Source organism: Saccostrea echinata, unplaced genomic scaffold (genome assembly GCF_033153115.1).
Source record: "Saccostrea echinata isolate AGI-Se365-2 ecotype Australia unplaced genomic scaffold, CSIRO_AGI_Sech_v1 ptg000009l, whole genome shotgun sequence".
Classification (NCBI taxonomy): Eukaryota; Metazoa; Mollusca; class Bivalvia; order Ostreida; family Ostreidae; genus Saccostrea; species Saccostrea echinata.
In genome coordinates this window covers 38400992-38424768 of record NW_026889758.1, presented here as the reverse complement: position 1 = coordinate 38424768, position 23777 = coordinate 38400992, and the positions used below count along the sequence as shown (strand labels likewise).

Sequence of the window (23777 nt, the reverse complement as noted above, 5' to 3'; positions counted from 1 at the left end):
ATTTTTTCAGTATTTCATACGCATTTTAGAAAGGCACTTTAAAACAACGTTGACGTTAGTCACAGAAAACGTACTGATGTCGCGTTCAGCAATTCAAGTTCACTTTCTAAACATTCTTAAAATTATTTAATAATCCTAATCGTTTTGACACATAAAAACTTGAGAAAATATTTGATATCTTTTTCTAAGCTGCTAGTATGTAATTATTCCTAAGAAAAGACGCCTTAGTTCACACTTTAAGAGGCAGACCCATTAATTAAGGAGGAGGGGGATCTAGACATTTAGGATCTGGGAACGGTTTATATTCAGTCGAAAAATATAACAATTTCACACAAAATATTCTTTTTATATTTTATAATCTAACCCAATTAAAAATGGATATAAAGCAGGCGCACTTGAAACATTAAACCCCCCCCCCCCCAAAAAAAAAATCGCAGATACCCCATAGAGAAAAAAAAGAAATCCAACCCAAACAAGGGGTCTGCGCGTAAAGTGGGCCATCCCCTCGCAAAAAAGCAAATCGATCTCGATATTAAAAAAATTTTTACTTTCGGTTAAAAGCACGCATTCACTCTACCATCCACCCACCCACATCCACAAGCGCCTTACTTTTTCCCCCTCCAACTTTGTTTAAAAGAGAAGATAATAACACTCCAAGTATTTTCTGTATCACCGATGAATTCTAACGGGAAATTGATTCAGATGCATGATGTGTAAAATACGGTAGTTGTTTGTTTGTTTGTTTTTTTGGTTAAGTTTATTCCGTTCATAAAAAGTAATTATAAAAGTCTGTTTTTCTACTTCCAAGCGGATTTTTTTAATATAATTTTTTTTAAAAATACGTTGATAGAATATTTTTAAATAAGTTTTTATTATTCAGGGCCGTAGGAAGCATTTTCATTGGGGGGGGGGGGAGCATACATTTTCAGTTGGGATACTATAATATCGGCACAATTATTGGGGGTTCCTACGACCATGTTGTTCATACAAATCAATTTCTTCCAAGGTATGGAATACAAACATAAAAAAGAGGCACATAATGATTCAAAAGATTGTGAAAGTTTATTTCATATACATGAAAATTGAAACTATTTGTCAATTTTTTAGTTTTTCCCAAGTAAATCAGGTTATATCAAAAGCTGTCTTCTGTTTTTTTTTTTAACCTGTGCTCTCGATCATCGACGCTTATCACTTGGACACAGCAATCGTACATCATATCTTAAAAGGGCCGAAACTGTAATCTCAAATGAAACACTAAGGAAATTGGTTTCTTTAAAATAGATTTCTAAGACCGCACGACATTAACTGGCAAGATTGGAAATATACAGCTTACATGTACCTCATTTGAGTCATTTCCATCTGTTACACTTAAAATATTTGATGATCGAGACGACACTGATATGGGCTGTCCAAACTCAAAAACTTTCTGCTTATTTCTAAGATCTAACCCCCCCCCCCTTCTCAAGAAACAAATGTTCGTCCTCTTATTATTTCTTTTAAACAAAAAACATTGGACAGAAAACTCTGATTTATATATTATTATATAATATAATTATTACATAATATATATTAATATATTATATTAATTATTTCGAAATTGGCATTATTTATCTTCTATATCTATCACTAACACTGTGCGTACAAGAGTAGCTGAGGTGAATTTAAAATGAATTTCGAACTAGAATTTTAATCCAGACGCCCGCGCTGAATTATTATAATTACCCGCTCAAATGTTTTGACTCTAATAGATGAAAATGACGTAATCTGCATACATGTATTTCCAAACCTTGACAGTAAATGTTCCGCGGTCTTAATGTCGGAATGAATTGGAAATTCGCGATCATATTGCCATATACTTACTATCACCTGCTGGACATAGAAATATAGCCGTCAGTCACGTGTCATGTTTAAGCTTACTAAAGTTCGAAATTTCAATCCTAGGAAAAATAGAATTCCTTGTAGCATTGCGCTTGATCTGAAATAATGACCTTTCTGGATTCCTGGAATTAAAAAAAATCTCGCGAGAGATTTTATTGTCTGGTTTCCAACTCAGATTTACGGAAAGTTCTAAAATTATTATTTTTTTTTAAGTAGAGTTTGATCAAAGAGATGGTTGTTCTGCTCTTGGAGCTTTTCTATATTATGCATATTTAACATAGCTGGACTTTTCTGAGCAAAGTGAGATACAGCTGCATTACAATTTTGACGAAATCTGAAATTGAAACTGAAGATTTTGAAAGACTGGAATATATTTTTACGCAGTCATCTTCCTCCGTTACATCAGCTAATCTGACATCTTAAGGCTTTTCATACTTCGGTGCAATGAAATGTACATATATAATTATGTCTCAAGCAAGAATTGAAAATAATACGTCAAACACGTTTTTAATTTTTTTGTTTAAGGCGATGCAGGTAAGCAATATCCATTTTATGTTTGAAACTCTCCTGCTCTACTCGACTCTCTTCATAGGCTAAGTGGAATCTCGAAATTACAGAACATGACGTAGTGTAAATATGATATATCAATATCAACAGAAGAGAATTTGTAACGTTAATTATCAAAAGTAAATAGCAAAGGGGAATAACTCCTCTCAGTTAACCCTTTCGACGCCAAAGCGACATAAATGTCGTTTACTGTGTCAACGCCAAACCGACAAAAATGTCGTTTTTCAATAATTGTTTTCATTTTTCTTTTATTCACTTTAAACCTTACGTGTAATTAAACACAATAATATCTATATTTTGACACAAGTATAGGTCTTTATTTTTATATAGGTACTAAGAAATAGTGAATTATATAATGTTAAAAAGAACCAAATAAATGCAAAAGAGTAATATTAAATTATTAATACTCTAGTACAAATATACATGTTACAAATCTTTGTACGTTTGCTAATTATATATATGTATATATATATATTTTTTAAAGCATTTATTATTGGTAATCCCCATCTGCTATAATCATCATCATCTTCTTTAGTTAGTTTCTTTTCTTTTCTCTTAATATCGACATGTTGTTACTATCAATTTTGAATTTCTTCTTGTGTATATAATTCTTGACTTGTATGCCCTGAGGGGCCCCAAATTGGGATCAATAAATCTTATCTTATAGGTACTGGACTAAATTTGACGTCATATTTCTTACGTTGACGTTAAATTATGACGTCAGTTTAGGAGTACGCAAGCACTGTAGTTAAAATGATTGACTTGGGATTAAAATCAAATGGTTTACACATTTTATAAGGTGTTATTCAGAACACAGAATCACTTATAATATAAATAAAAACCGCGTATATATGTGCACTGAGCTTTCTCTCTTTCTCTCTCTCTCTATGAAAAAAAAATGTATGTATCACCTGGGAAAATAAGTATAAAACTTTCCGGCAACAACGAACCATAAAAATGGTAACAGAAAGTGCGCCATACTATTGATATACTCGATGAGACTGGCTCAGGGTCTATAGCGTCAATTTCCTAATGAGTGTTGGGTGGGTGGGTGGGGGGGGGGGGGGGTAGGGCATGCAGAGATAATTGACAAGCAAAAAAAAATCTCCGAATAAAAAGGCAATCTCTAAAAGTTCAAACTTAAACAGAGACCCCGTCGTTGTTTGGATATAAATACTGGTAATATGGGATATTTGAACCTACAAAGAGGAGGGTAGGGGGCACACAATCTCAGGCCCGTAGGAAGCAATTTCAGTTTGGGGGGTACAGCTATACATTTTCAGTTGAGGGGGCACTATCAACTACCAAAAATTCCTTGACAAGCAAAAAAAAAAAAAAAAAAAAAAAAAAAAAGGTCATCAGACGTTTTTATTGAGGGGGCACAAGCATGTAGTAGCCATGTTTTCTAAAGTAATCTATGTATCGGCAAACTTATCGGTTCCTACTGCAATGAATCTCTATATAAATAATTCTATACTAAATTAACACACAATAAAACGGAGGAGGGGGCACAAATTTTTGCAAAAACATAAAGTTTTCTAAAATAAAAAAAATGAAATAATGGATTAAGTCATAAAAAGTAGTAGTTCCTGAAACTGATATTAAATTGTTCTGAAGCCAGTTTGAAATTGAACTTGCAACTTGCTTAGGAATTGAATACAGCAAGATAGATGTGGACCTATTCAAAGAGCATTATACTCATTGTTGAAGAAAATAAGAATTAAATCGACAGACAGTGACTTTATGCTTAAAAATATGAATGAAACAGAAGAATTAATAGATTAAACAATAGATTAGGCTGCAAAGAAATTATTATTGAACTTCTGATATATGTTTATATGGCAACATCGTTGGAGATAAATCACTGATAGAAGAAAAAAGTACTACCCTGCATGGTATTATATGTAACATGTGTGGATGACATTCAGTTGTTATGAAGATGTTCAAAATCATCAACCATGTCAAATTAACACCAATCGTAAGGCACAAAGACTATTATGGAATCTGTACATTATGGGAAAGATAAAAATAAAAGCAAAGGTGATGTTTTGAATAAAAACAAACAAACAAACGAATGAACGAACGAACAAACAAAAGAAAAACGGAGGTTCATGTAAAACTTTGATGACCGTGAAAAATGTAAGGAAGCATTTTTTTCCTGGCTATTGAATTCATGTATGTAATAAATTAGCCATATTTAGCATGTTTAGCATTGAAGTTTCAACTCTGATATCTCGACACTCCGGATATCTCGACATTTCCTGAAAGTTCCGTTGAATGGTACATGATGACTTTGAGGATAAAGGACACACACACATACCCTTACACATACACCATTCTGCTTTTAAAGAAAAAAAACTTTTCTAATCCTGTCGTGTGGTTACAGGCAAAAAATACCAGTCATGTTCTGCAGTTTCAAGGTTCCACTTTGCCTATGAAGAGAGTCGAGTAGAGCGATAGAGTTTTAAACTTTAAATGGATATTGCTTACCTGCATCGCCTTATACAAAAAATTATAAACATGTGTTGGACGTATTATTTAATTATTCCTTTAGACATATATATACATTTCATTGCATCGAAGTATGAATTATGAAAAGTTATAAGATGTCAGGTTAGCTGATGTCACGGAGGAAGATGAATAGATGACCTTAATTGCGTAAAAATATATTTAAGTCTCGCAAAATTTTAGATTTCGTCAAAATTGTAATGCAGCTATATTTCACTTTGCCCAGAAAAGCCCAGCTGCGTTAAATATGCATATATAGAAAAGAGCCAAAAGCAGTACAACCATCTCTTTGATCAAACTATACTTATTTTTTTTATTCGGGGGGGGGGGGGGTAGATCTTAGAAATAAGCAGAAAGTTTTTGAGTTTGGACAGCCCCCCCCCCTTCCTTGTTTTTGCTTGTCAACCGTTTTTCAATGAAGAAGAAATAAGATAAAATCTCTTGTCATCCTTGAAATAAATATACAGTGTATTACGTATTGTACATGTAAATGTAAATGTATATATAAAGCCTGGACAGAAATAAATTTACCCCCCCTCCCCCTTTTAGAATCAAATGGCCGTCCCCTGATCTCATGAAAGAATATATCTATCTCTTCCATATCTGTAACGTTTGTGTGTCTTTAAAAATATTGGATTGAAAATTCTGATCTACATCATTTTTCAAACTATTCGGGAATTGAAACTATTAGTCTTTTGGACCATACATTAATGCTTTGTCTATGAAAAAAGCTTTAGTGGATTAAAAATCAACTTCAAACTTGAATTCCAATCCAATGTTTTCTCAGACGTCCGTGTCGAATTGTACCCGTCCATATCATTGTCGATCATCAAATATTTTGACTTCAACAGAGGGAAATGACGTAAGCTGTATATTTCAAATCTTGCCAGTTAATGTTGAGCGGTCTTAGGAATCTATTTAACAGAAACCAATTTCCCTAATGTTTTCATTTGATATTACAGTTTTGACCCTTTTAAGAAATGATGTACGATTGTTGTGTCCAAGTGATAAGTGTCCAGAGCACAGGTTAAAAAAAGAAGACCGCTTTTTGATTCAACCTGATTTACTTGGGAAAAACAAAGAAATTGACTAATAGTTTAAATTTTCATGTATGGAGTAAACTTTCACAAATCATTATGGGCGTCTTTTTTATGTTTGTATTCCATACCTAAGACAGGCGAAGAAATTGAATTATATGAACAACAAAACTTATTTTAAAATGACTTTTTATGAACGGGATAAAATTAACCAAAAAAAAAAAAAAAACAAACAAACAAACAAACAAACAAAACAAAAACAAAAACAAAAAACATTTTTACACATCATGAATTCATCTGAATTAATTTCCTGTTAGAATTCATCGGTGATACAGAAAATGCTTGGGGTATTATTATCTTCTCTTAACAAAGTTAAAAGGGGAAAAAAACGCGCTTGTGGGTGTGGGTGGGTGGGTGGTGGAGTGAATGCGTGCTTTTAACTGAAAGTAATTATTTTTTATATCGGGATCGCTTTGCTCTTTTGCGAGGGGATGGCCCGATTCACGCCCGGTGCCGTTGTTTGAGTTGGATTTCTTTTTTCTCTATGGGGCATCTGCGTATATTTTTTGTTGGGGGGGGGGGGGTTTAATGTTTCAATTTATCCTTTTATGCTTTATATACTTTATTAATTGAGCTAAATTATTAAACATAAAAAGAATACCTTGTGTGGAACTGTATTATTTTTATGCGCCCGGATCGATAGATCGGGGGCGCATATTGTTTTTGTCCTGTCTCTCTGTTTGTGTTTGTCTGTCTGTTGTCAACTTTAACCTTCACCATAACTTTTGAACCATGAGAGAGAGAGACTTCATATTTGGTATGCATACTCCACTCATTAAGTTCTTTCAAATGACACCAAGGTCAATGACCTTGTGACCTTGACTATGACCTATATGCTAAAAATAGCTTTTTCGAACTTTGTTGCCGCCGGGTGCATAGTGTTTCACAAACACACCTTGTTTCAACTGAATATAAACCGTTCCCAGATCCTAGATGTCTAGACCCCCTCCTTCTTTCTTACAAAATAACTGGATCTGCCTCTAGAAGTATGAATTAAGGCGTCTTTCCTTAGGAATAGGAGTAGCTTAGAAGAAGAAATCAAATATTGTCTCAAATTTTTATGTGTCAAAACGATTACGATAAATTAAAGAATTTTAAGAATGTTTAGAAACTGAATTTGCTGAGCGCGACGTTATAACGTTTAAAATACATAAAAAAATCAGATATTTTTAAAAGTTATATATATTTGCATTCAGAAAGGGTCAGGCTATTTAAGGGCCCTTTTCTCGTGACGGCAGTCATACATCTATAACATTTAGTAGAAATATTATTTGAAAAAGATTAAACGTCTCTATTATTATATTTAAAGAATCTCTTTGTGTAATCTATGCTAGCTACAGGATAAATTTTTGCTAAATTTACATTATGGCGATTAAAAATTATTGGATTGAATATGACTATATTATACGCATTTTCCTTGAAAACTATGAACATCCTATCAGCTTGCTTAAACAGGTGCCTGTTTCATGATCAATTTGACGCTTTTTTCTGAGGCAATTATTTTACGTCTCAGTTGACATCATAGTATGGCATCCATGACGTTATAGACGTAACTATATTCGGCGTCGAAAGGGTTAAATACAAATTAATAGAGCTCTGGCCAGGACCAGAACACTTGACCAAATGGTCCAGATGTTCAAAAATCTTTTTTATATTAAAACTTTTACACTTTTTGCGTCTGATATGTCCAGGTGCAGAGAAGATTTTCAAAGAAATAATGCATTTTTACTACAGATTCTTTATATTATCAATAGAGCCCCCCCCCCCCCCCCGCACCAGAACCCCTGACCTTGGGGCCATGAATTTTACAATTTTGGTAGAGTCACCCTTGCTTATCATAACTATGTATTCAATTTGTTTCAATAATACCCAGGAGTAGAGAAGAAGATTTTCAAAGAAATAATGCACTTTCACTACATGATCTATATAGCCGGGCCCTAGCGCCAGAACCCCTGACCCTGGGGCCATGAATATCAAAATTTTGGTAGAGTCACCATTGCTTATCATAACTATGTATTCAATTTGTTTCAATAATACCCAGGAGTAGAGAAGAAGATTTTCAAAGAAATAATGCACTTTCACTATATGATCTATATAGCTCCACCCTACCACCAGAATCCCTGACCCTGGGTACATGAATGTCACAATTTTGGTAGAGTCACCATTGCTTATTATAACTATGTATTTAATTTGTTTCAATAATACACAGGAGTAGAGAAGAAGATTTTTCAAAGAAATAATACACTTTCACTATATGATCTATATAGCCCCGCTCTAGCACCAGAGCCCCTGACCCTGGGGCCATGAATTTCACAATTTTGGAAAAAGCATCCATGTGCATCATTATCATACACTTGGTTTGTTTAAATAATACCCAGGAGCAGAGAAGAAGATTTTCAAAGAATTAATGCATTTTCACTATATAATCAATAGAGCCCCGCCCTAACACCAGAACCCCTGACACAGGGGCCATGAAATTCACAATTTTGGAAAAGGCATCAATGCTTATCATAACCATGCACCTAGTTTGTTTAAATAATACCCAGGAGCAGAGAAGAAGATTTTCAAAGAATTAATGCATTTGCACTATATAATCAATAGAGCCCCACCCTAACACCAGAACCCCTGACCCTGAGGCCATGAATTTCACAATTTTGGAAAAATCATCCTTGTGCATCATTATCATGCACTTAGTTTGTTTAAATAATACCCATGCAGGAGCAGAAAAGAAGATTTTCAAAGAATTAATGCATTTTCACTATATAATCAATAGAGCCCTGCCCTAACACCAGAACCCCTGATCCAGGGGCCATGAATTTCACAATTTTGGAAAAGGCATCAATGCTTGTCATAACCATGCACTTAGTTTGTTTAAATAATATCCAGGAGAAGAGAAGAAAATTTTCAAAGAAATAATGCACTTTCACTATATGATCTATATAGCCCCACCCTAGCACCAGAACCCCTGACCCTGGGGCCATGAATTTCACAATTTTGGTAGAGGGCTCAATGCTTATTACAATCATGCCAACAGTTTGACTGCTTGATGTCCAGGAGTAAAGAAGAAGATTTTTAAAGATAACACTAATTTTGATGGTTTTAGCCCCACCCCTCAGGCCCCAGGGGGGCAGAGACCATGAAATTCACAATTTTTGTACTTCACCCGTTGATGCTATATGCCAAAATTGGTTGAAATTGGTTCAGTGGTTCAAGAGAAGAAGCTAAAAATGTTCAAAAGTTTACGACCGACGCACGACGGACGACGACGGACGAAAACAGATAGCAATAGATCACGAGGTGACCTAAAAATCCAAACATGAAACAGGTGTGGCAGACTCTGTAGTGTCTTTTATATCGAGTCGACATACATGTATGAATGAAAGTAATTACTGTTAATTGACAAAACATCGTTGATATATCTAAATGTTGAGCTGAAAACCACAGCAGGAGTTTTCTTCATGTAGAAGTTTTTGAATAAATCCTGCTTTATGGGATTATAAAAACAGGTCAGGTAATAAAGGAGGAAAAATAGTGCCCATCGAAATTCCAACAGATTGTTTGGGGCCCATTTTACAAAAGAACTTACGACTAAGACCGAAAACATAAATTGGTTGTAAAATTTTGCAAAATAAATGATTTTGTTTAAATTTAAATTTGCTAGCGTAAAAATATCTTACTACATTCCTTTCAAAAAGATTAAAACCATTTTTAATATAATGTAAGTTAAAAAGTTACAAGCGGAATTAAATTTTGGTCTTAGACGTAAGTTCTTTTGTAAAATGGGCCTCTGGTCTCCGAAGACTACATCAATGTTGTCAATGGGGAGCTCCAGCATCCGTTTCATGTCAACCTCATGTAAACAATGTATCTTACTCTAGTACCTAAAATATATATAATTATGACGTTATTAATTTCAGTAAAAAATGGTATTCCGTGAGGATAAACATTTCAAGAATTACGTGCAAGCGATTTCAAATTAGTGTAAAATTCAGTCATCGATTGACGGTGACCGTCTGGCACATCAACCTTTCCGAGTTCCAATTTTATTGAAGAAGGAGTTGTCTATAATATCAGAAAGGATAATCTTTAATTTATCCTGAGGAATGTTGGCGTAAAGAGTTGAAAATCAAACATTTGAAGTTACTGACTTTAATATATATTAACAGCTGTAAAGGAGAAACTTCAGATCTACTGTGCTACAGCATCTCGAGTGGTGTAAAACTTCAAAGAACTTTTAGAAAATTTAAAATCACAAATTTTTTCAAAAGTCAGTAATATCAAAATGTGTGACTTTCTAATTTCAGACCGGAAAAAAATTATGGTCGTTATAATGATCGTTTGCAGGTACAACCTATCATTGGGTCGTATTTTGACTGACATTCTTCATGTCTATTGTGAGGCTATTATTTTTATAGTTTATATTTAATCACTACATCTACCTGAACAATATATAGGGCTTATGGTATTATTCGAGAAGAAATACAAATTATGAAACTGATAGATAGACTAGTAGATACATGTACTTATACATGTATGTAATTCATGTAAAACGACATCCAGATCGAATACAGTCACAGGGCAAAACCCTGTCAAAGTTGACAACCTTCACACCTCCTTTGGCCTTTTTTGGTTTCTTTCTTCCCCTTTCCAGCACATAGAGCCTCGTACTGCGGTATCGTTCAACTGTTATAGCTACTGAACATGAAGACAGGTTTTGTTCGAAGTTGACTGATCTACCACAAAGTTAGCAGTTTGGGTTGTTTTTCGTTTGCCAAATTGCCAGATTGGAGTGGGCAACACGTCATAACTTTTATTTACATTTTTGAATTAAATAAATAAAAAAAGACAGTAATATGGCGATTCCTGAAAAAAGTCTGAATGCAGAATCATTGCCAGATGTCAGAGATCATCTAATACAAAGACCGAGTTAAATATACGATTACAATAAATTTCAAGAGCTTTTGAAAAAAAAACGGAGTCCTTACATAACGATATATATAGAGGGAACATTCAAGTTGTTTGTTCTTTATAAAGTAAACTGTATGCTAAAGACTTTCACCGACATGTTTGTATGTTTTGTACCATACCCTGACTGATTTAATATTTAGTAAAAACTACTTCTTACCTTATTATAACTTTTTTTTGTGTTGACCTACTTTTGGTCCTTGCACTTTTAGAAATATAGATTTTTAAATCGATTTTTAGGATACATGAAATGTGTTTGTCTTACCTCTACAGAGAAACATTTACATAATTACTTAACATTTATAATTAATTTTGGAACTGTTTATGTTTAAAATAAATTACGTTATTTTCGTTCTTGTTGGATACAGCAACCTTTTATTCTAGAGGAGGAAAGCAGTACGCAAAGTACACTTGTACCTAGACTTACAATTCCCTTTCCTAAAATATTTCGCAAATAAACAACCTATTGATATTGATATTGTACATTTGAATTAAAGAATTTAGTACTGTAACTAATGTGCCGAATGGTTGACAAGTTTTATTGTTTTTAAGAAACAAAACAAGCATATACATTGTACTGGTAGATCAAAATATAAAGATATAGGCCTATTTATAATTCAAACGTTATCTAGCTATCTTTATGGAACTGCCCCAGTGTTTCAGCGTGCATTTTGTCATATTTTTTTTAAATGGTAATTTATGTAAGGACATATTTGTGACTCTTAAATTTATTATTTTATTATAATATTTTGTCTGCTCGACTGTTTTTATATTTTTTCTTATTTTAAAACCTTATATCCATCAAATTTTTCATATTTTAATTGTTTTAAATGTTATAAATACTAAATTTTAATCTCATGTCATTCAACATCTATATTTTTATAAATGTATTTTTACGTTGTTGTACAGCGCTTTAGAGTGATTGTTTTTATTATATAAGGCGCTTTATAAATATTGTAGAATAATAATATTGTATAATAATAATATTGTATTAGTAATAATAAATATATTTTGAAAATCTGCGCGCGCGTGTGTAATCTGGAATCGTTTTGGATTCCGGATACCTCTTCTAGATCCTAGAAAGCTGTGTACATTTTCTGTAATGATTTAATTGTTATTTTTACAATGTTAACGGATTTTTCAGATTATTTCTTGCTGACAATTCTAAAATATAAGGTTGGATATTAAATTTCATGTCGATAAAATCAGTGATTTGGTCGTCCATAACGCAGAAAATACAGCTTGTATCTTGTATATTTTAGTAAGATTACGTGAAGAGCTGATCAGCCATTGTCGCCTTTGACGTCACAGGGTCACGTGATCGCTATCTAATTAACTTAGATTTTTAATTCAGGGGTTTTCATTTGAGTCATTAATTAGTTAATTACCGCGGTTTATCCGCAGTAAAAACACAAAATTTATAAACTGTGGTCATAAGGAACGTTTTACGCTTCTATCTTCAAATAATTTAGAAACATGCGATAATTCCTTTAAGTACTTTATCATTTTAACAAGTGTTATGCAATAGATGTGTATCTAGAAGAACATGTATGAACAACCATTATAATTTTTGAAATGGAAACGGCAGAACATAGTTCTTCAGTAAAGAACGTGTTTATTGTATCAAGGTCATGTGGCTTCTTTACTGGATGTGGCCCTATACACTGAGCACAGGTTGGAGAGCATCAGTTACTGTAATTTAAAAAGAAATTGATCTGAAATCGGTAAATTAGCAGAAGCAGTCTACACTTCTTAAATTGCAGACTGCTCAAACCTAGCTCAGGAAACTAGGTTTGAATCAAAATTTCAATCACTGGCATTTATAGAATTTATATCTATTGTAAACTAAAGCTCTTTTCCAGATAACAGCAGTTTGCTGATGCTATGTACTTTTGGACTGTTTGACTTAATTGCAGCGTAGAATTAGAGTTAGGTACAAAACTGTAGCTCTCTGCTTGAGAAAATTCGGACAGATAAAGCAGATAAATGCTTTATCTTTCCGAATTTTTTCAAGCAGAGAGCTGCAGTTCTGCAGCTAAATGTATAGTCTGACTTCAGCTTTTAAAGATGTTTTATGATCTGAGGATCTTGATAAACCTCATAATATGTAATACTAACTGTACATATCTTAAAAGTATTCCTGATGATTTATTAGACATGTTCATGCATTCTAAAGGGCGAGGACGTATTCATAATCCGCATATGTGTCATCATTATAGACATATTAAATTCATACAGATTTTCCTGTCTTAATTTCCAGTTTGGGTTGTAACATCTTTCAAACGAATCCAGGTTTGGAGCAGAACACTAGCATTACCAAATCCATGACAAGCAATCTTTGAGCGTAAGCGCCAGTCTTGACAGTGCTTGTCTGTAATTTGTCGATTGTGTGAAATATGTATCCCAAGTTTGTAAGCAACAATGCCTAAATATGCATCGTCAATAACCAAGTATTTTACGTACGGGAAAACTGTAGCCATCTGTTGTGCAACATCCATAGATGCTATTATAGCACCACCTGCCAAATAGGGCGGATATCTCTGGAATGGATAATCGTCAAAAGAAACGTACCATTTACTGGATTTGTCACGGAAAGGCTCAGACATGGGCAAAACATACCCCGAGAGCAGAGAAACGTTACTCATAAACTTTTGTAAAAAGAAACGCAAATTTGGAAGGTTCACATAAAAGTCGTCATCGACAAAGAGAAGATAGCGAGCTCCGGAGCAGTATGTTGTTGCCCATTTGAAAGCCATTATTGTCTTGTATGTATTATTTCTGTAAACGTCCTGAAAATCTTCCTGTATTATATCATGATGGAAAGCATTTTCTCTCATAATAAGGGGATTAAACTTAGAAGAACCTATTAGAAAAACAATTCTTATAGCTGGATCCGTAATATTTCCCCAAGTCTTTCGGATGGCATCACGGTTTTCCATATGAGAAGCTGCTGATTTTACGAGGATCACCAAAGAGATTTTCGAAGACAGACAAGTTTTTTCTGGATTAATGATATAAGAAAAGGGATGAGGATTAATAACAGTCAGCGACACTGGTTCCCTCTTTTTGATCTTTTCTAAAATCCCTTTCATGTCGACATTTAACGGATAATGGTGATAAATCGGCGTCTTTTTATCTTGTATAATTAAATCTTCATAATTGTTTTTTCTCATCCTCTCTTCTCTATGTAAGAGAAATGCATAACCAACAGAAATAGATTTAGTTTTTAACGGAAAACTTTTGAAACTTCCACTCTGCAAATTCTCAGTTTTGTACTGTTCTTTTAAGGTATATGCTTGGAACAGATTTTGGAAAATGTAAATTGCAAGCGACAAATAAGAAACGTAAAAAGTCAGCTTCAACAGGAAAGTGTGTTTTCTTCTTATCCACACCATCACTCTGAAACAATACGACAAAACTTGTGACAAAACTATTGGTTTTCAAACAACTGCGATTACTTAGATAAAGCCAACATTCATTGTGATATATTTAACAGAATCATAGTCAAGAATTACTATGTGAAATTCACTATGACTTTGTAGCTAGTGGCTAGTGGTCTCTGTCAATACCAATCGTTAATCGGATGAATAAACATATGCCAGGCCCGTGCATGGGAACCAAGGGGCACGTGGGAGGGGAGGGGGAGCCCCCCTTTAATGATTTGCCAGTACTAGTATATATTTTATTATTGAAAACTGTTAAGTCTGTAACTTAAGATCTGGGCTCAAATACGTTTAAAGAATGTTCATAGAAAAATTAATTATGTTGACCTTGATTTTTGACTGTATGGCCTCAATCGTTGTTTTATAAATGTAGATACAATGTATTGATACATTTTGTTTTCTGTACCAGAGAAATACCATGTTAACATCATTACCATAATAAGGATTATTCCAATATAGCCGGTTTGGAGCATTTAACACCGATTTTTTTTTCAAGCATTCACAATTAAAATTATGTCTCACTCAAATCATTTTACGCCTGTGCCCCCATATATATATATATATATATATATATATATATATATATATATATATATATATATATATATATATATATATATGCCTTTCCAGGAACAAAATGAGTCCTTCTTTGTGAGAATTCAATCTTTATCATATTAATATTAGAAATGTTATACAGACGTGAATTTAAATTGTATTTGTTTAAACTAAATCATATATAATAAAACAATTATTTACCCACCTTTGGAGGAAAATCTCGTTCTTGAAGATATTGACCCCTTACAGTTATAAAAAGCTGATTATGTCCATATGTACCCAGGAGTCGATATCTTGGTGGCAATGAATAATTAAAAGTCTCATACTTTTCCCCGAGCAAACTAACAAATATTTTCTCAACACAATTACAGACGTTGAGGTTAATCTATAGTATTCAATTACCAAGATTTTATCACGTCCATTTAGCAACTAAGAGTCAATTAATGATAAAAATATCATGCATGAATACGGTAGTGGATAAATTTGACATTTGTTAATGGATACAATTTAAGTTTTTTTTTACTTCAAGACCCCGACTTCATCGTTTATTTGTAGTTGATTGGGTAGGGGGTCGTAGTGAGGGCTAGTCTGTCCTCTCTACTCTTATTAGGGGTTCTCAAAAAATTGATGTACTTAAGCCTGCAATTCCTACCCGTGCTGCTGAAAATACTGACAATAATGAAAACGTTGGGTAGTGAAATACCTCAATCTAATTAAAATTAGATGTTAGATCCGCTCGCATACTCGCTACAGTGTAGCGAGTATGCGAGCGGATCTAACGTATATTTTTAATTAGATTGTGAAATATTTCTACCCTTGAGAAAATTTTTTTTTTCACTATAAATTGCTGTGCTTTGATATATTTTTGGCATATATTTTTTAATTGCCAACATGACACATGATAATTGACTATGAATGATTTTTTTTTCAGTGTGTATATATTGAATTAAATATTTGTAGAAGAGATTATATAGAGGGAAAGTTGTCAGATGACCTCCGTACAAAATACGACGTTTGATCTTGGTGTGTGGGTATAAAAACAAAATTTATAAACGACACATATTTCCAAGGCAATACTCATAGTATATAAAATTGCATGTAGTTGAGTGTAACATTAAAAATTTTCACCCCAAGAAAACCATTGTCAACCGAGGCGCAGCCTTGGGGTGAAAATTTTCAATGTTACACTCAACTACATGCAATATCTATTATATTATGCTGGATAGTTTATACAAATACATATAACAGTGTACCTTGCGCACATAAATTCTGCGCAGTCACTATTTTTTGGAATATCACCCGTCGTCAAGCAATGTTGACTGTTGCCACGCTGGAGGGCGTGGGTTCATCATTCAGCGGGTAATAGTGTTTTTTAACAAATGTTTCTCGACGAATCAGATTCAACTAATTTACATGTAAGTTTAATATTATTACTTATCATACTTTTGCAAGCACTCTGTCAGGGAGATGTTCTCCCACTACTCTCTTTAACCTAAACCCCATCTTTGGTGTTTTTTTTAAACCGTATTACTATAAATCGGGCGATTTATTAATTGGATACATTTATAACATTTTCTTCATTGACAGCTTTAAAGGAGTTTCTGATCTACACCGATCAGATTACTTAATAATTCATAATGTACAAGTCTCAACCAATCAGATGAAGCGAAACGAAGCGATACTACAAAAACCTCCTATATCACTGCCAAAAAGGAGAAAATTTTATGCATCTGATTAAAAATCCGTCCGATTACGGCATATAGAAAACCTACATTGGGTCAGATTAACGAGACTAGTAGGAGAACATCTCCCCGACAGAGTGCTTACAAAAATATGATAGGTAACACTGTTATTACCTTGGAAATTTGTCTTGAAGCAGCCCCTCCCCGTTTTTTTTTTCTTACCTTGTGCATCTTTATTATACAGTACATGGCAAATCTCTAAACGTATGAAAAAGTACAATCTGCTTGCATAGCATGTCAAAGGGATGTGATTGACGGAGAAATATATTTGAGAAATTATAAGCTCTTACTAATTTAAAAAAAAAAGATATTTAGGGAAGGGGGTGTGGGGGTTATGATCCACACTTCATAACGGGATATACTAGTATGGCGAATGGGGTTCAGGGCGACTCATGTGATCAGGTAGAAAGGGCAAACGGACCCGGCTAACTTTCTAAAATTTAATTTTTCTTAATAAACAATTACATGACCTGTACACTGTTTCCCCCAAACCATTTCTTATCAGGTTATTGTTTTAAAAAATTCAAAGATCAAGCATCGTATTTTGTACGGAAGTCATCCGACACCATCTCTACAAATATTTCAACAACGGAGTCAAATTTGGTTAACTTTATGAGCTTAGAAAACACTGAAACTCGATAATTTTTTTAAAAATAGATTTCTTCATGCTTACCATAGGTACTCCCCAGCTTAAAATTGTTAAAAATATATATCTACTATACTATAAACATAACGTTATGTTTATAGTATAGTAGATAAATATTTTTCAACAATTAAGCTGGGGAATGCCTATGATGCTTACTTTTGTTCTAATATGAAATTAATATACAATTTAAGTCACTGTTTAACAATTTGGTGAAATATAAGCATGCCAAAGTCTGCTGAAAGTCCAAATAAACTATTGATTGACTTGTAATCTAGTTTTCAAGAATATTCGTTAATTTATCAGAATATATTTTGTAATTTAACTTTAAATTTAATGTGCAGAATAATAAACAACCGCGTTAACTCGACCACAGGCACCTAAAGTGTGGATACCCCCCCCCCCCCAAAAAAAAATAATAAGAGCCTATAATTTCTCAAAAATATGAGACTTCCTCATCATTCACACCCATATTTCGTTTTATGCAAGCAGATTGCATTCTCAGGTTTAGAGATTGGCCAATTACAGTATACTAAAAATATACAAGGTAAGAAACAAAATTCATAAACAAGCGGAGGGTAGTGAGTGAGACTTTGTCAAACATTTGACCACCTCTACCTTTGACCTCTAAATCAATAAGTCATACCTACTTTTAATGCTAATGCTAAAAATATATATCATCCGAAAACTTAAGTGTATCATACATGAATTTTTTACCTTAAAAAAATTTCATTGCAAACGCTCAAAGAAGTAAATCATTATCTGAAAACCATTATGTGCAAATATTAGTAAAGGACTTTTGGAGATATCATTATTGATTAAATTAAAGACGGAGATAATAAACAGTATTCAAGCTCAAAAGTCCATTCAAACAATACAAATCAGGAGCAGAGCAAACACGGACCTCTAAAACATCAGCGGTGGGATCTAGAAATTTGTATTAAAGACCGACAGAATGATGGATGGACGGATTCAAATTTCTTCCATTTTTAACAAAAAATCTACAAAATACACACTTTTAAACTAAACCTTTTATTTTATCAATAAAACATCTGACAAAAACATTCTTGTTGGTCGTACTTCAGATTAACATTCCACAGTCACCTGTTAAATGATAAGACATTAAGAACAATTATATCTTAAGATTATTTAAATGTTTATACCAAAATATATATTTAAAATCTTATCTTAAAATACATTCAGCAGATACTCTTATTAACTGAAAAAGAAATACGTGATAAAAAAAATGACAAAAACAAACTGCTTACTTGTAAAAAATATCAAACAGATGACCATTAGAAAACTCTTCTTCCATTATAGCTCGACCAATGTTACGTAACTGTAAACAATCTTCTTGCTATGCTGATAAAATGTCTCTGATAATTATTCTGGCTGTGACTGGTTCATATTTACCCAGACAATGTTTTTTTTTTGTCTGTTTACAGGATTTGTTTATGATGGTTGTCCTACCCTCTTGTGGCTATCCAGATGATGTATTTCATGGTGATGAACAGTTTACTGTCCAGATGACATCTCGAGAGAAATTGATAATTTGCATTAATGCTCCCTGGTAGTTATCCATATGATGTCCTCTAAGTGCCATGTTGACTTCTTTTCTTTGTTATTACCCTAATGAAGTGCCTGTTATAGTCGTCATGACGATCTTCTTTGACAGTAGCCTTATGGGCCTTTGTATTTGTGCTTGTTTACCAAAAGTTATTCAGGTGATATCTTTTCCTGTTTGCAGTCCTTTTGATGTGGTTTCCTGGTGATAATTATTGTCCTCATGGCAACTCCCTGAGAGTTGTTCTCATGATGTCCTTCCCTTCTCCGGCCTGTTTTTTTCCTCCTTTAGGTTTGCTGCACACATATCTTTCTAAATTTTTTCCTTATGATGGCTGTCTGGTTATTTTTTTTTTAAATTATGTCTCATTAATTTTCTCAGCTGTGAGAAAAAGTCCTTTATTGATTAATATTCTGAAGTTAATATCCCATTACTCTAGCTGTCCAGCTGATGTCCTAACTTCATGATATCATTTCCTGGTTATTGCCTTTAATTAGTATCATCCTGACAATGCTCTTCCCCATGGTTATGCTGATGGAAATCTGGAAATTATGCTGATGTCTCCCATGCAGATTTCTGACACACCTTTCTGTCCTGAAATTTGATCTCCTTTTACAAGAATCTTGTTTTTGTCTTGATCATTCACTGTTCTGATATGGTCGTTCATTGGTTCGTTGTTGTTGTCATGATGAATTCCTTCCCCTGAGTGGCGATACACTTGTTATATGATTCCTAATGAATGTCCATCCATGGTTGCTTTTTTGTATGATGTGTTCCCACCGAAGCCATTTTTTCTTGGTGTTTTTTTGATATCCTTTCCATTTGGTTGTCTTGATTCCTACTTGACTTTCTCGTGATGTTTCTCATGATGTCCATTTTTGCTTTTAAATGACTTTTTGCTTGCCTTTTCTATGGTAGAATCTAAATCCTAAATCCTTCATTGTTGTCCTCTTGATAGTATCCTTTCCTACTCGAATTCGTCATAACGTTCACCCTGGTTGATGTTTTTTATGTCTCCTTGGTTGTTGTTCACATAATGGATTTTGTTACCCTGTAAATATCCTTCACTGAAGATGAGTTTGTTGTTGTTTTAATGATGTCTCCCTGATGGTTGTCTCGATGATATTCTCTCTTGAATGTCGCATTGATGGCATCTTTACCTCACTGTTGTCCCTTTAGATTCCCTGGTTGTCCCTGTAATTTTCTTCTTTCGAAGTTCTCTGTGTTATGTTTCCCTGATGTCCATCCTGATGATGTTCATCCCCTAGTTATTGCTCTTCCTGACCTCCCTAGATTTTGTCCTCTTGATGTCCTTGGCAAGTAGTTATCTGAGCTGCTAGTAGTTTTCCTGGTTGTAGCATGTAAATGTTTATATGAAGTCTCCCTCTCAATGTCCCAATGATGCTAGCTCCTAATTGTAGTACTGATGTGCCTTATCCTTGTTGTGGTCCTCGAATTAAATCTCTGGGCTTCCTGATTTTATCGGTCCTCAATAGATGTTCTTTTAATATCCTTCCTTTATGGTTCTCCTAATGTCTATTCCTACTCGCAGCCAAATGATGTCCATCCTGTGGTGGTCCTCCCTGGCATCTTCCTAGGTGGTGTCCTTCCAAGTCCTTGCTTAGCAGTTAGTGATGTCCTTTGCTTCAATTGTCCTTATAAAGTCCCCTTGCCACTGTTCGGATGATCTTATCCGAGTATTTTTCCTTACTGTTGGCATCATAGTGATTCAATGGCTGTTCTTATTGGTTGTTTTGATATCCATTCCGGATTGATTTCATCATGCCTAGTTGTTGTCTTTCCTATTTTTGGTAGTTGTCATGAAGATGACCTTGAAAAAAATGCTATTATGATTATCTCTTTGTCATTTTTTTTTGCTTGAGATGCTGAACGAGTCTTTTTTTATGTTGCTTATTTACAAACCTTTGTCCTTATGATGCCCTTCTTCGTTAGATATTTCATATCCTTCATGATTATCTTTCTCATGGTATCCTTTCCTTTTAAGGTATCCTTCTTGTTGTCTATGTGATGTACTTTATAATATAAATATTCTGTAGATATCCTTCACTGACAAAGAGTTTGTAGTTGTTTTAGTGATGCCTTCCCGGAGGTTGCCTTGATAATATCCTTTCCATAATGCAGTACTGTTTGCATTACTGTTGTCCTTGTAGTGATTTCCTTTGTTGTCCTTATAATGCTATTTTATATCCTCAGATGACCTTCTCATGGTATCCTTTCTTTATTAAGTTCCTCATGATGTTCGCCCCTCTTTGTTGCTTTTTCCTGGCCCCGGGGCCATAAAACTTAGATGAGCTCACTTTTGATCTCAGTCTCACTTTTCCACTACATGTATATATTCCTTTGGTAGAAGTGACCGAGATCAGAAGTGAGCTCATCTTAGTTAAATAGCTCCGGGGCCTGATGTCTCTTTTCTTTTTTACCTGTCCATCCTGTAGTTGTTCTTGAAATATCCTTTCCTGCTGGTCCTCCTAGATGTCCATTCCTACTCGGGTCCTTCCACAGTCCTTACTTTCAGCTTTCCTAAAGATATCCTTCCTTCAGTTCTAATGATGTCCCCTTGTAGGTATTCTTCTTGTATCCCTAACAGATGATCCTCATCATGGTATCCTAAAATAAGTAGCAACTGTTCCTTCACTAAGCGCTCGGCCCTTTGAAGTGAAATCTGTCGGTCTTTTGAATGAGGCATTAAACCGAGGCACTGTATCACAGCAGGCGTTTGCACACTATAGAACACTCATTACTTTATGGCAGCAAGTGCAGAGTAAAGGTCTAAATTTGAAGCCCTTCAGTGGCATGCGGTGACGTCTAGAGTGAAATAATCTTGCAAGGGACGTAAAACTACAAAGAATCAATTAGTCTTGTAGGTATCACTCACTGAAGATGAGTTTTTAATTGTTTTAATACATCCCTTGTCTTTGTCCTGATGACATAATCTCCTGACAGCTGTGTTGATGGCATCGCTCCTTAGCTGTTGTCCTTGTAGTGTTATCTTGGCTGTCCCTTTAATGCTCTTCCTTGTTTGTTTTTGTGATATCCTTTTCTAGTAACCATTACAATGTCTCTTGTTCTTCCCCTGGTTCTTTTCCTACCTAATATCTCTCTGGTTGTATATTTTTTAGATGTCCTGGCTAAGTATTTGTCATCGTAGTCATCCTAAAGATAAGCTGCTGGTAGTTGTCTTGAATATGTGTTTGTAGCTGTATCAATGATGTCTCCTAAGAAGTGTCATGATGATGTCATTGCTGATGTCCCATGATGTCCTTTCCTCGTAGTATCTCATGTAATGATTTTTTGGTTGTCCTAATTATAATTTTCTTAGGTAGTTGTTCCTGTTACATCCTTCACTGGTAGTCCTCCTGATGTCTATTCCTTCTTGAGTCCAAATGTTCTCAATCCTATGTTTGTCCTTTTTCACATCTCACCAAATATTGACCTTCTTAAGTTTTGGCTGTGCAGTTTTCATGGTGATGTCCTTTCCTTCACTTGTCCTGATTATCTTTATCCTAGTCATTGGCCTGATGATATATTATCTAGTAGTTGTACCAATTGTGTTCTTCCCATACTGTATACAGTTGTTCTGACGTTGTTCTTTTCTTCTTGAGTTTCCTCTGATGTCCATCCTCTGGTTGTTGGCCTTTCTGATATTAGCCTGATTATTGTCCTGATGATGTTTTCCCCTGCATTTGTGTTGAAAGTATCTTAACCCATATGTTGTACTTGTAGTTGTTTTTGGCTGTTCTTTGAGTGCTTTTTTTCTTGATTTTTCATCTGAAATCCTTCCCTGGTGGCCATCATAATATTCTAATGTGTTTCTAATGACTTTCGTGTGTTGATTCTTGGCCTTCCTGATATCTCCCTGGTTGTTGTCCTCGTGAAGTTCCTGCTTAGTATTATCATTTCAGTAGTCTTAAGGATAAGCTGCTGGTAGTTGCCTTGATGATGAGTTTGTAGCTGTGTCAATGATGTCTCCCTGGCAGTGTCCTGATGATGTAATTCCTTATATGTGGTGCTGTTAATGTCCCTACCTTGTTATAAGCCATGAAATAACTTCTTGCTTCTCCAAATTATAAGTGTTTCTAATAATCTACTAATGGTTCTTGTCTTACCAGATACATCCCTGGTTGATGGTTAGTTGATGCTTTTCTGATTTCCCTGCTATGTTGTTGTCATTTCACTCATCCTAAAGATGAGCTGCTGGTAGTTGTATTGAATATGTGTTTGTACCTGTATCAATGATGTTTCCCAGGCAATGTCATGATGATGTCATTGCTGTTGTCCCACAGTGTTTTTTCCTCGTTAAATCTCATAAAATGACCTTTTTGGTTGTTCTTATTATAATTATCCTTGATAGTTGTTCCTTTTATATCCTTCCCTGGAGGTCCCCCTGATGTTTCTTCCTTCTCAAGTCCAAATATTCTTCATACTGTGTTTGTCCTTTATCACATCTCACCAAATGTTAACCTTCTGAAGTTTTAGCTGTGCAGTTATGGTGATATCCTTCCCTTCTTTTGTCATGATTATCGTTTTCATTGCAGTGACCTAATGATGCCATTCCTTATTACTAGTAATTCCTTCTTTATACCCCAGTGCTTGTTATCTTTGAGATGTCCTGGCTAAATAGTTGTCATCTTAGTCATCCTAAAGATAAGCTGCTGGTAGTTGTCTCAAATATGTGTTTGTAGCTGTATAAATGATGTCTCCCAGCAAATGTCATGAAAGTGTCATTCTGAAGTCCTGTGTTTGTCCTTTTTCACATCTCACCAACTGTTAACCTTCTTAAGTTTTGGCTGAGCA

General features: G+C 34.4%; 1 protein-coding gene and 1 long non-coding RNA gene across 2 annotated transcripts; both read right to left on the bottom strand.

Moving 5' to 3' along the window:
* Positions 1 to 13264: 13264 nt before the first annotated feature.
* LOC133182707 (beta-1,3-galactosyltransferase brn-like) lies at positions 13265 to 14410 on the bottom strand. The gene has a single exon (XM_061317557.1). It carries the CDS (start codon positions 14408 to 14410, stop codon positions 13265 to 13267), a length of 1146 nt encoding a protein of 381 aa, XP_061173541.1.
* A 4004-nt stretch (positions 14411 to 18414) lies between these two features.
* On the bottom strand, positions 18415 to 22912 carry LOC133183674 (uncharacterized). Its single transcript, XR_009720696.1, has 3 exons — positions 20886 to 22912; positions 18667 to 20793; positions 18415 to 18502 (listed from the first exon to the last, which is right to left on the bottom strand). It is a non-coding gene; the product is annotated as an uncharacterized LOC133183674 (long non-coding RNA).
* Positions 22913 to 23777: the final 865 nt, after the last annotated feature.

Coding starts and splice junctions, on each gene's coding strand:
- LOC133182707 (XM_061317557.1), bottom strand. CDS start 14,410: ATGGTGTGGATAAGAAGAAAACACACTTTCCTGTTGAAGCTGACTTTT.